Consider the following 12,802-nt stretch of genomic DNA (forward strand, 5'->3'; position numbering starts at 1 on the left):
ACTACAGATTTAACAAAACGCAAAGAAGGTACCAATGTGAGATTTCTAAAGATAGCTACAGCATTTGACCCAAGATTTAAGAATCTGAAGTGCCTTCCAAAATCTGAGAGGGATGAGGTGTGGAGCATGCTTTCAAAAGTCTTAAAAGAACAACACTCCGACGTGGAAACTACAGAACCTGAACCACCAAAAAAGAAAATTAACCTTTTGCTGGTGGCATCTGACGCAGATAATGAAAATGAACATGCATCAGTCCTCACTGCTTTGCATTGTTATCAAGCAGAACCCGTCCTCAGCAAGGACATGTGTCTCCTGGAATGGTGGCTGAAGCATGAAGGGACATATGAATCTTTAGCGCATTTGGCACATAAATATGTTGCGACGCTGGCTACAACAGTGCCATGAGAATGCCTGTTCTCACTTTCAGGTGACATTGTAAACAAGAAGCGGGCAACATTATCTCCTGCAAATGTAAACAAACTTGTTTGAGCTATTGGCTGAATCAGAAGTAGGACTGAGTGGACTTGCAGGTTCTAAAATTTTACATTGTTTTATTTTTGAATGCATTATTTTGTACATAATTCTACATTTTTAAGTTCAACTTTCATGATTAAGAGATTACACTATAATACTTGTATTAGGTGAATTGAAAAATACTATTTCTTTTGTTTTTTTACAGGGCAAATACTTGTAATAAAAAATAATTATTAAGTGAGCACTGTACACTTTGTATTCTGTGTTGTAATTAAAATCAATATATTTGAAAATGTAGAAAACATCCAAAAATATTTAAATAAATGGTAGTCTATTATTACTTAATTGCACGATTAATTCTTTTAATTGCTTGACAGCCCTAGTACCAAAAGAATGATTAACCTGGCCTGGCTGCTGGTCCTGTGCAACAGCGTCACCTTGCAGAATCTGCTCCTTAAGGAGCAAAACAGGCCACATCTATCCCTGCTTACAGATTAGTTTAATCCATTGAGCCATCATCTCAGCTCAGTTTCCCTAAGGAACCTTGATATCACCTCCAGGTGGCACTGTAGCTAGCAAGAACAAGCTTCCAACATTGACAGTGCCTATCCTGTGACAGATCCAACAGTCCAGCCCCTAGTTTTGACATTCCATGCCATTTTTGGGTAAAGCTCAAACACTTATAGAATGATCAGATGTGCTGACCATGACTATAAGTGGTCTGACCTTAAGAGCCTCTCCATGCCAACTGGCAGAGACCCACTATTTTGTAACTCCTATCAGACCTGACAAACTCACTCCACCTAACATATTGCTATCATTTATCTGTAAAGAGTACTGTGTGAAGTATCAAATGAAAGCTGAAAACTGGTGACACATCTGTCATTAATATCATTGCATGATGTATGTACACATGGCGTGTAAAGAGTTGTACGTGTGCCAGAAATATGTTCCTAAAATGTGTTTTGAGGGCAGAGTTGATAAACAAATTTCTCCTAGACAAAGGAATGTTGATTTACCTATTTACATGTGTGTCTAATGTAAATTGAGTGTGGTGATGCCAGAGACATTGGGCAGTTCCTTTACATCAGAGGTTAACGTCTGTTATCAGGAGGATAAGTCGTCAGCACACCAGAAGATACATCACAGGTCATCCTGACTCTTGAGAGAATGAACTTTGGGAAATGTAAGGAGAAGCAAAAGGGCATTTTGTTTTCATCACTGGGGGAGGAGAGGAGGAAAGAAGTCATTGTTCTTTACATTCCATGAACGGTGGATCCCCAACTACATAGGGTTGGTGATGTTAAAACTGGCTGTAAGTGAGAAAACTGCCTTGGACAAGGATTGTAAGCTGTTAAGTTTTAGTCACTAGAAAGCGTGATTATATTATGGTTTATTTGTAACCATTTTCTGTTATCTCTGCTTAGAATCACTTTAATCTGTTTTTTACTAATAAAACTTACTCTTGTTTTACTATAAATTCATCTCAGTGCTGTTAAGTGAGGTGTGGATCCTCAGCTAAGCCAACAGGCTGGTATATATTCCTTCTCTTTAGAAACACGGGCATCCAGTGGCTGGATGCTGCACAGAGATGCTTCTGGACAGTTAGGGAACTAAAGTACATCAAGGGTTAACCTGCAGAGAAAAGTTAGGACTGATAGAGTGAGAAGGAGTTTGTTTGGCTGGCTAACAGACTGGGGTGGCAGAGAGCACCAAAAATGTGTACACAGAGTGTAGTACCAAAAATGTATCTTTTGCTAAAGCAGAAGGGTGACAGTGAGTTACAGTTCCGGATGCCCTAAAAAAAGTGTCAAAATGGGGCCTTTGTAACTCCCCCATGTTGTTGCTGTGGCCAGTTAGAAGATGTAGGCCACATATTAGTAGGCTGCATGCATCAGCAAGGGCTGCCCGGTTCCATCATGGTCTGGCATAATGCCCTCCCATCAGCTATTGAATGGTTAAGACATTTAAATTAATGCACCTGACTTGATCATCTATCCAGATGCAATGTTTAAGTTATATATTTTACAGTCATCATCCTAATATCTTATTTTAAGTAGGGACTTATTTTAGACTTGAGCTGATCCTCTAGACCAGAGCTGGAATAGTATCCTGTGGAGAAACAGCACTTGATAGTATCCTGTGGAGAAACATCTCTCTATATTCAAGACTTGGCTATCTAAATAAATGAGGAAAAATGGGCCAATTTTGACAATGAAAGGCACAATGGAATTCTGCCATACTGATTTTAGCACTGTTAAGCAAATTTGGCCAATTAAAAACTGATCAAGCTCACCTGGGAAGATATACTTAATTATAGAACATAAATGTGCATGTTGAATGATAGCAATGTTTTAAATCTAAATCTGAAATAGGTTAGATTTAATAGTTTACTATTAGAAGAAAAGGATTAACAACGAAAACAAAAAAGGTGGATTTACATATAACTATCTATAGTCAGGCCCTTCTAAACTTTTAATCCTTGTTTTTAAAACATTATCTAAATTCTCTAGCTGATTATGGAGGGCACAATTCAAAAATCCAAATGCAGATTTTTCATGCAACAGTTTGCTCAGTACTCTCACTGACCAATAACTCATTCAGTGATCGCTCATTTAAAAAAAAAATTTCATCACTCACTAATATTTAGTGGAACATACAGATAGTCACATTTAAAGCTTACAGAAATAAACCAATTAGTCTAATACACTTACCATCTGCATGAATCTTGAAACTAACAGAGTAAAAAAAATTAAAATAATTTGAACTGCATATTTAAATTACAAAGAAAAATGGATTCCTGAAAGTATTAAATAAGAATTTCTTCTATAAAACAAATACAGACTTACAGTTTCACAAGTAAGACATCTGGTTTCATTAGTTAATGTTCCCTGAAAGATCTCATGAACCCAGGTCGGGTCTGGGGTGCTGTTATTGTTTTCGTTGTCAATACTGCCATTAGGTAGACGGCCATTTTGTTTTTCCTGTTTTCTCTCTTCTTGTAAAATATCAGCAATTGTGTTTAAAAGATAGTTTAAGAACTCATGCGCATCCTGCTGCATGTAGTTGTCAAAGAGCTCTAAAACATGAAGATAAAATAAAATAACCAACTAATTAAAATTTAGAATAAAAAGTCCAATGAATGTAAAACTTTCAAAATATAAGTCAAAAATATGGCATTAGCAGAACTTATTTCATAGACATATGCAATCAATTTTAACCTAAAAAAAAAAACAGTGAAAGCAATCAAATTAAAAAAACTTTGGCAGAACAAGGTACTGTATATATATTTGGATAAATAATACAGATAAGAAGGGATTCTAAGATGAATTTTATGATGTAAACATGTATGGAAAAGAGAAAAGTGTAATTATGGAAAAGGTATTAAGTCCAATACAATGCCTTGAAATATAGGAAAATATTGATTAGGATGCTTTCTCAAAATTTCCACCTCCCACCCATATGTACTTGTTACAAACACAAATAAAGTAAAATTACATTAAATGATTGCAGAGCACAATCTAAAGAAGAGGACACCATATAACAGTGGCTCTCAAACTTTTTTTACTGTTGACCCTTTTCACATAGCAAGTCTCTGAGCGCGATCCCCCCTTATAAATTAAAAACCATTTTTATACAGTAACTCCTCACTTAACGTTGTAGTTAACTTAACATTATGTTCCCGAAAAATGCAACTTTAAGTGAAATGACGTTAAACAAATCCAATTTTCCCATAAGATTTAATGTAAATGCAGGGGGTTAGGTTCCAAGGAAATTTTGGGGGGCAGACAAAAGGCATTATATATATATTGTACAGTACTGTACTGTACTGTGGTTGGGAAGTGCCCCTGGCTTACCCTATACAGGCACTGTGCTTCCTCACTCCTCCCCCTCCCTCCCAGAAAGTCCTAAGCACTGCCAAACAGCTGTCTGGCGGTGGGGGAAGAGCTGGGAGGGAGCGGGAGGAGGCGGAGAAAAGGAACTTGCTCAATGCTCCCTTGTAAAGTTGCTGCTCTTCCACAAAATCTTACATGCAGTGTACAGAGCAGGCAGCCAAACAACATTATAAGGGAGCATTGCACAACTTTAAACGAGCACATTTCCTAATTGAGCAGCGATATAACTTTGAAACAACATTAAGCGGGAGGACATTAAGTCAGGAGTTACTGTACATTTAACACCATTATAAATGCTGGAGGCAAAGCAGGGTTTGGGGTGGAGGTTGACAGCTCGCGACCCCCCCCGGTAATAACCTCAGGACCCCCTGAGGGGTCCCGACCCCCAGTTTGAGAACCTCTGCCAAATAATATAGTTCAATGCCACCATTTACATTCAAACATGTCCTAAGACGTCAGGCAAAAGTTGACATTGGTCTATGTCAAGAATCATGCATGACTGTAAGTACTTCTATAACATTACCCATAAAACCTATATTCCACAAACTTTACGTCTGGGGATGAGAAAGTGCAGTGGTATATAAGAACAGTCTTTTTATCCCATGTGCTTCGAAACTACTTACAGAGTGAACAGGCTCAAAAGAAAGCCTTAAACAACAGGCTTATGCATAGGTTGGTTCAGTCAAAGCAGACACACAGCTTTGAACAGAGAAACGTTTCCTGATTCTACCTTCATCAGAGGAAGAATATGACCACTATGGCCTCAAAGGCCAAATCTACAAAAGTGCAAGGTTTTTGTTTTTAATTACTATCACAAGTGCGACTCCATAAATGCTAGCAATAATGAAAACATTATAATAAACAAGGCCCCTACAGATGTCAGTATTTTTAATGAATATCATCTAACTATTAAAAATATAAAACTATTTTAAAAATGGTGGTAGCCGCAGGTCCCTTGTCTACATATGGCTAAAAGGACTTAGCCCAAGACTCAAAGTGGACAGGAGCAGTGACAGCCAACCACCAAATTTGTTCTCCCTTTTGAGCAGTAGTTGACTCAAAGGAATTGCACATTCACCTTAATTACCAAATCAAAAATATTCTATGCCTGCATAACTAATCATGCAATTCCTCCAATGGGGCTCTATATATTGATTACATAGCAGAAATTGTGTTTCTACCTAACAAATTACAAGTTGCAACTTGTTCTTAGTCCAAGAATATAGAGCAAATGTTAGCCCATAAGTGAAGGAATGGTACCATAAATAGAAAGACGAACAAAAATGTGTCATCAGTTTAATATGGTGCTACTACAATCAAGCCTACATCTGAGGAGAGTATATTTGAAGATACATGGAAATTTGGCTAGCCTATTTTAGGGAGTCTGAAAAGAAAAAAAACAACAACATCATCTGGAATAGGGAAAAATTGCTAGTTTGATTCTAGATCACTAAGAGGGTCTAAAGTAAAAAGTGTCACAGATCATCTACAAACCAAGCAGCTTCCAGGACAAGACACAACTCTACTTTTCAGAGTTGAAAATAAACTAGATCCCAGATCAAACCAGCCCAAATGTCTCTATTTAATTGAATATTTTAATGAGGTGGCATAACAAGTATTTCAAGTCCCCTGAAGGTAAAAGGCTTGTCTCAGAGGTTCTTAGCAGTATTGCATCCAGATTCCAGTGTAGTTAATGTCCAGTCAACAGTCTGATATTAAGCACAGTGGATCTAATCCCACAGATGATTTTGCCATTATTTAATTCAAGGATTAGGAGTGATCGAAACAAAAGGAAATAGAAACTGCAAACTTGAAGCATGTCAGGTTTTAAACTCTTATTACCATATACTGTACAGTATGTATTTTAATGTAATAGAGTCTAGAAATGATATAGAGGTAAGAGATTCTGAGCACAGAAAGAGTCTTGATATGACAGCTGTGAGGATATAAAACTCCTCATGAGTGATTGGTCTTACTTAATGAGAGTAGAATCCAGACTGGGTTTTTCTTTGTGTGTATCCTCTTTCATGTATTGTATATCAATACAAACATAAATCTACTATTCCTAGGAGACATATTTTTATAAAGAATTCTCCATTGTAGCTATCAAGAAAGTTATTCATGGATGTACTTTTTAAAAAAGTTAATTCATCAGAGTAGTTAATACTTCAGTGTACATAATCAGCCACCTGGCAATTCAGCAATTGTCTCCTATAAGTCTATACCAGGGATGGCCAAACTTACTGAACCTCTGAGCTGCATACAACAATCTTCAGAAGTTCGAGAACCGGGACGTGCCTGCCGGGGCTTCAGCAGGCGCTGGGCTGAAGCCCCGAGCCCCAGCAGGCACCTCCCATGGAATATAGAGTCTTTTTTACTTCTAAATCCCCATTTGAATAAATCCCAAAGTCAACAGTGATTAAAGTTGATGTGTTTGATGAGTGAGATGATGGTGTTTTATGATATGTACACTTAAAATACCATTATAGTTATCACCTTTGATGGCAGTCTCAGCAGAATTGCCAAGAGTTAAATGGCATGGAGATTGAACTATTCTCTCACCTTTAAAAACAGTCACCCTTCTTCAGATTTAAGACTCACTGGTGTGAGAAAGCTTGCACAACACTACTACCTATGCTATAAACTGCTCTATTGATAAACAGATCATCTTCCAGGTCTGAAAAATCTAGCATCTTTCATGAGCAGTAAATTCACTCAAGGCTTGAAATAAATTGTTATGCTATCCTAGAGTAGTTTGTCTTTATTATGCATCTTCATAATATTTGAATACGTGAAAAACATTTGGAAATATGACCCAGGATGGATTATACAGGTATGAAAATTTCTACTATATGAAAGTGTTGCCATATTTAACTTGTGTAAACCAAGCACGGAAGTTTTTATTGAAAGACAACCTGTAATTAATTTAAATAAAATGTACAATTTACAAGCATTATTTTATATTTCCTCCAAATCAAGTAGCAGATCTATTAAAGGATTTAATTATATTTTACTACACAGAATTATTTCATGAACCGTCCTAATCAACAAGCATTACAAATACCAAATAGGAAGTGTTAAATATATGAAATTAGGCGTGTCCATGGCACTAGGATAATTACTGGAAGGGTTACTAATTTTTAAAGAAGAGTATATTAATCCTGAATAGAAATGTTAAGTCCTAAGTGTTATATAAACATGAACCGAACTAAATTTAAGCTATAATTTTCCAGTCAAAGCCTTAACATGGAAAGACAGACCTTCAGGGCTCACTTCACACTTTAATTATTTCATTTAATTAGTAATATTCTTACTAATAAGCACTAACATTCTGGAACAACAGAAAGTTTCAGATTATTTGATTTTAACATATGAACTGAGACAAAAGAATGGCCATTCTGGGTCCAACCAAAGGTCCATCTAGCCCAGTATCCTGTCTTCCGACAGTGACCAACACCAGATGCTTCAGAGGGAATGAACAGAACAGGTAATCATCAAGTGATCCATCCTGTCACCCATTCCCAGCTTCTGGCAAAAGAAAAGGAGTACTTGTGGCACCTTAGAGACTAACCAATTTATTTGAGCATGAGCTTTCGTGAGCTACAGCTCACTTCATCGGATGCATACCATGGAAACTGCAGAAGACATTATATACACACAGAGACCATGAAACAATACCTCCTCCCACTCCACTGTCCTGCTGGTAATAGCTTATCTAAAGTGATCATCAAGTTGGGCCATTTCCAGCACAAATCCAGGTTTTCTCACCCTCCGCCCTCCCCCCCCCACACACAAACTCACTCTCCTGCTGGTAACAGCCCATCCAAAGTGACCACTCTCTTCACAATGTGTATGATAATCAAGGTGGGCCATTTCCTGCACAAATCCAGGTTCTCTCACCCCCTCACCCCCCTCCAGAAACCACACACACAAACTCACTCTCCTGCTGGTAATAGCTTATCCAAAGTGACCACTCTCCCTACAATGTGCTTGATAATCAAGGTGGGCCATTTCCAGCACAAATCCAGGCTCTCTCACCCCTCCTCCCCGGAAACACACACACAAACACAAACAGGAGAGTGAGTTTGTGTGTGTGTGTGTGTGTTTCCGGGGGGGGGGGGAAGGGGGGGAGAGAGCCTGGATTTGTGCTGGAAATGGCCCACCTTGATTACCATGCACATTGTAGACATGTAGGGAGAGTGGTCACTTTGGATGAGCTATTACCAGCATGAGAGTGAGTTTGTGTGTGTATGGGGGTGGGGGGGTGAGAAAACCTGGATTTGTGCTGGAAATGGCCCAACTTGATTATCATGCACATTGTAGGGAGAGTGGTCACTTTGGATAAGCTATTACCAGCAGGAGAGTGAGTTTGTGTGTGTGGTTTCTGGAGGGGGGTGAGGGGGTGAGAGAACCTGGATTTGTGCAGGAAATGGCCCACCTTGATTATCATACACATTGTGAAGAGAGTGGTCACTTTGGATGGGCTATTACCAGCAGGAGAGTGAGTTTGTGTGTGTGGGGGGGGGGAGGGCGGAGAGTGAGAAAACCTGGATTTGTGCTGGAAATGGCCCAACTTGATGATCACTTTAGATAAGCTATTACCAGCAGGACAGTGGAGTGGGAGGAGGTATTGTTTCATGGTCTCTGTGTGTATATAATGTCTTCTGCAGTTTCCACGGTATGCATCCGATGAAGTGAGCTGTAGCTCACGAAAGCTCATGCTCAAATAAATTGGTTAGTCTCTAAGGTGCTCCTTTTCTTTTTGTGAATACAGACTAACACGGCTGTTACTCTGAAACCTGGCAAAAGAAACTGTGCCTCTGCCCAGTTTTGAAGCAGGGCCCTTTTGTGTGTTAGCCAAACATGATAATCACTATACTACAGAAACAAACACAGATGTGAGACAAACAGCAAGAACAAAAGCTTTGAAACAGCGATTTTTGACAAAAATCTACAAATTCCACACTGCCTCCAATATTTGCTAAACACTGCCTGGGCTCAGTTCTGTATGAGACGGGGGAAGGGGGTGGGGAGGGGAGACATTGCCTCAAGAAGGCCAAAGTATTTCTCAAATGTGGCCACTGGGGCTTTTCTTGTGGCCAGGCTTCTGGGCAGTGATGGGGGAAGGGGCAAAGCAGCAGCCCCTCCTCTGGGGCTGCCAGGAGGGGTTGGGCCGTGACCCTCTCAGGATCCACAACTGCCGGAGGAGCAGACAGAGGTTGTGAGTTCTCCACCTTCCTGGGGGTGGTGGGGCTCAGGCTTCCAGTTTTAGCCCTGGGTTGGTGTGGGCAGGCTCCAAACCCTGATCACAGGGCTTCGGGCTCACCACTCCCCCGGTGCACCCCCTGGCTTGAAGGGTTTCTATCATGTACAGGATTTCAATGGTTCTCAGCACGACCACTACAAAAATTGTTCCAGAGCCCCTGCCCACTGCCTCCCTTCCCACCTCACCATCCAAGGTTTAATTTGTCCCCTGGCTTGACAGGGCTGAGTAAGTCTGCTGTGAAAAGCAATATTTGTATGTTTGTTAATATCACTTTTCACTGCCTCCCAGCTAGCTAACCAGTCTGCTGCTGTGAAAAGTGATATCAACAAGCATACGAATATCTCTTTTCACAGAAGCAGGTTTATAAGCTATCAAATCTAAAAAACAAGAACAACCAAAACAGCAAAACAACAACATGCAAAACACCTTATTTGTGTTTCTATTCTGTTTAGGTCCAGTAAAGAATAGACACAACTGTACATTATTTTTAGTATTGAGTCTGCAAAAAAACAAACCTACATAAATTACCGTATATACTCGCTCATTAGCCCATTTGTTTATAAGCCGACCCCCCAAGATGGAGACGTAAAAATAGTAAAAACTGTATGACCCTTTCATAAGCCGACCCTATATTTCAGGGGTTGGCAAACTTTGGCTCCTGGCCCGTCAGGGTAAGCTACTGGCGGGTCGAGACGTTTTGTTTACCTGGAGCATTCACAGGCACAGAGCTCCTCAGCTCCCAGTGGCCGCGGTTTGCCGTTCCCAGCCAATGGGAGCTGCAGAAAGTGGTGCCACTTCCCAAAAATATTCGGCTTATGAACGAGCATATACGGTACTGTGTTTTGGACATGTATATGTGCATATTTATTTGTTTTTCCTAAAGTTAATTAAGTATTTTAGGGAAAAAATGTCATAGCGGCCACCAGCAAGAGTTGGTGGCCGCACTCTGAGGCCACCAAAAAATGTGTTGTGAGAACTTATTCAGCATGTGTGTCGTCTTTTCTGTCTTTTACAGCATCAAGCGTTCCTATTGTACTTAGCAAATATATTTTACATATAAAAAAAATGTCAACCTTTCAATTTCAGTATTAAATCACAATTGATGTAATTAGTATACACAGAATAAAAGAAAAATTAAGAAGGTACCATTTTCTTTCCGTAATCTTGTTATAAACTTCTTCGGAGGTATTACTCCAACTTTTTTCTTCTGTGTAGCTATGCTGTGGAAGAGATCAGCTAAGCATGTAAGAAGGGTCTCTTTTTTTCGGGGTTGACTCTTGTATGCTAGGACTTTTTCTCGAAATGGTCGACAAAAATAAAGTGCCTGAAGAACTGAATTGCAGTAGCATGTGTTCCCAAACTATAAAATAAGAAAAAAAAATATTACCTTGTATTGTATTTCTACAGTGATGCAAGGTTAAAAAAAAACAAAACTAAATATAAACGCACAAGCAAGGGCAAATTTTCTGGAAGGCATTTCTTGTTGATTTTCAGACAGTAAAGAATCTCAGGTGGCAACATAAATAATGGGGAGCACTCCAGATATTTTTAACTGATACTAGATTGCGTTTTCCTGTTTGTAATAACTGGGGTATGTATGTGTTATCAATGCTTTACAGTGCTGTAGAACTGTAAAAGTATTCAGTAAGTGCTCAGTATTTACCTAGTGCCAAAAATGTATACAACACAGTATAAAGAGTAAACTGAAAAAATGAGATTCTCTGCCACATATATCAGTCAAAACACCACTCAGTACAATGAAGAACAGAGTGTAATGTCGTGTTTATAGCTGAAATTCTTCATGGGAAAGGTAGGTGGGTCTTCGAGAAAAATGCATGGTCCTGGGCAAGTCTCCCCATCTGTAAAAAGGGAACATCGTATATCTGCCACACATAGATTCTGTGAAATGCAGTCAATATTTGTACAGCATTTTAAAAACGCAAAATGCTATTTTCATCATATAAATTGTAGAATCATAGAAATGTAGGGCTGGAAGGGTCCTCAAGTTCATCCTCCTGAGCTGAAGCAGGACCATGAATACCTAAGCCCTGGTCTACACTAGGAGTTGAGGTCGAATTTAGCAGCATTAAATTGATTTAACCCTGTACCCGTCCACATGACGAAGCCCTTTTTTTCGACTTAAAGGGCTCTTAAAATAGATTTCCTTACTCCACCCCCGACAAGGGGATTAGCGCTGAAATCGGCCCTGCCAGGTCGAATTTGGGGTACTGTGGACGCAATTAAACGGTATTGGGGTCCAGGAGCTATCCCAGAGTGCTCCTTTGTGACCGCTCTGGACAGCACTCTCAACTCAGATGTACTGGCCAGGTAGACAGGAAAAGGCCCGCCAACTTTTGAATTTCAATTTCCTGTTTGGCCAGCGTGGCAAGCTCCAGGTGAGTGCAGAGCTCATCAGCAGAGGTGACCATGATGGAGTCCCAGAAACGCAGAAGAGCTCCAGCATGGACCGAACGGGAGGTACGGGATCTGATCGCTGTATGGGGAGAGGAATCCGTGCTATCAGAACTCCGTTCCAGTTTTCGAAATGCCAAAACCTTTGTCAAAATCTTCCAGGGCATGAAGGACAGAGGCCATAACAGGGACCCGAAGCAGTGCCACGTGAAACTGAAGGAGCTGAGGCAAGCCTACCAGAAAACCAGAGAGGCGAACGGCCGCTCCGGGTCAGAGCCCAAAACATGCCGCTTCTATGACGAGCTGCATGCAATTTTAGGGGGTTCGGCCACCACTACCCCAGCCATGTTCTTCGACTTCTTCAATGGAGATGGAGGCAACAGGGAAGCAGGTTTTGGGGACGAGGAAGAAGATGATGATGATGAAGTTGTAGACAGCTCACAGCAAGCAAGCGGAGAAACTGGTTATCCCGACAGCCAGGAACTGTTTCTCACCCTGGACCTGGAGCCAGTACCCCGCCCCGAACCCACCCAAGGCTGCCTCCCGGACCCGCCAGGCAGAGAAGGGACCTCCAGTGAGTGTACCTTTTAAAATACTATACATGGTTTAAAAGCAAGCATGTTTAATGATTAATTTGCCCTGGCATTTGCGGCTCTCCTGGATGTACTCCCACAGCCTTTGCTAAACGTTTCTGGGGAGGGCAGCCTTATTCCATCCACCATGGTAGGACACTTTACCACACCAGGCCAGTAGC

At 40.3% G+C, this 12,802-nt stretch overlaps 1 protein-coding gene across 6 annotated transcripts in view; it reads right to left on the bottom strand.

Moving 5' to 3' along the window:
• The window catches only part of USP12 (ubiquitin specific peptidase 12), a 103,476-nt gene that overhangs the window by 36,318 nt on the left and 54,356 nt on the right, over positions 1 to 12,802 (bottom strand). For 4 of the 6 annotated variants that reach the window (XM_077809675.1, XM_077809657.1, XM_077809667.1 and 1 more), the window contains 2 exons: positions 10,783 to 10,996; positions 3,324 to 3,553 (listed from right to left, as the gene is read on the bottom strand). In XM_077809675.1, the coding sequence (XP_077665801.1) occupies positions 3,324 to 3,553; positions 10,783 to 10,996 (444 nt within the window). The remainder of the gene's footprint in view (positions 1 to 3,323; positions 3,554 to 10,782; positions 10,997 to 12,802) is intronic. The other 2 variants (XM_077809684.1, XM_077809693.1) reach the window with 1 other exon arrangement.

Source organism: Eretmochelys imbricata, chromosome 1 (genome assembly GCF_965152235.1).
Source record: "Eretmochelys imbricata isolate rEreImb1 chromosome 1, rEreImb1.hap1, whole genome shotgun sequence".
NCBI classification, from domain to species: domain Eukaryota; kingdom Metazoa; phylum Chordata; order Testudines; family Cheloniidae; genus Eretmochelys; species Eretmochelys imbricata.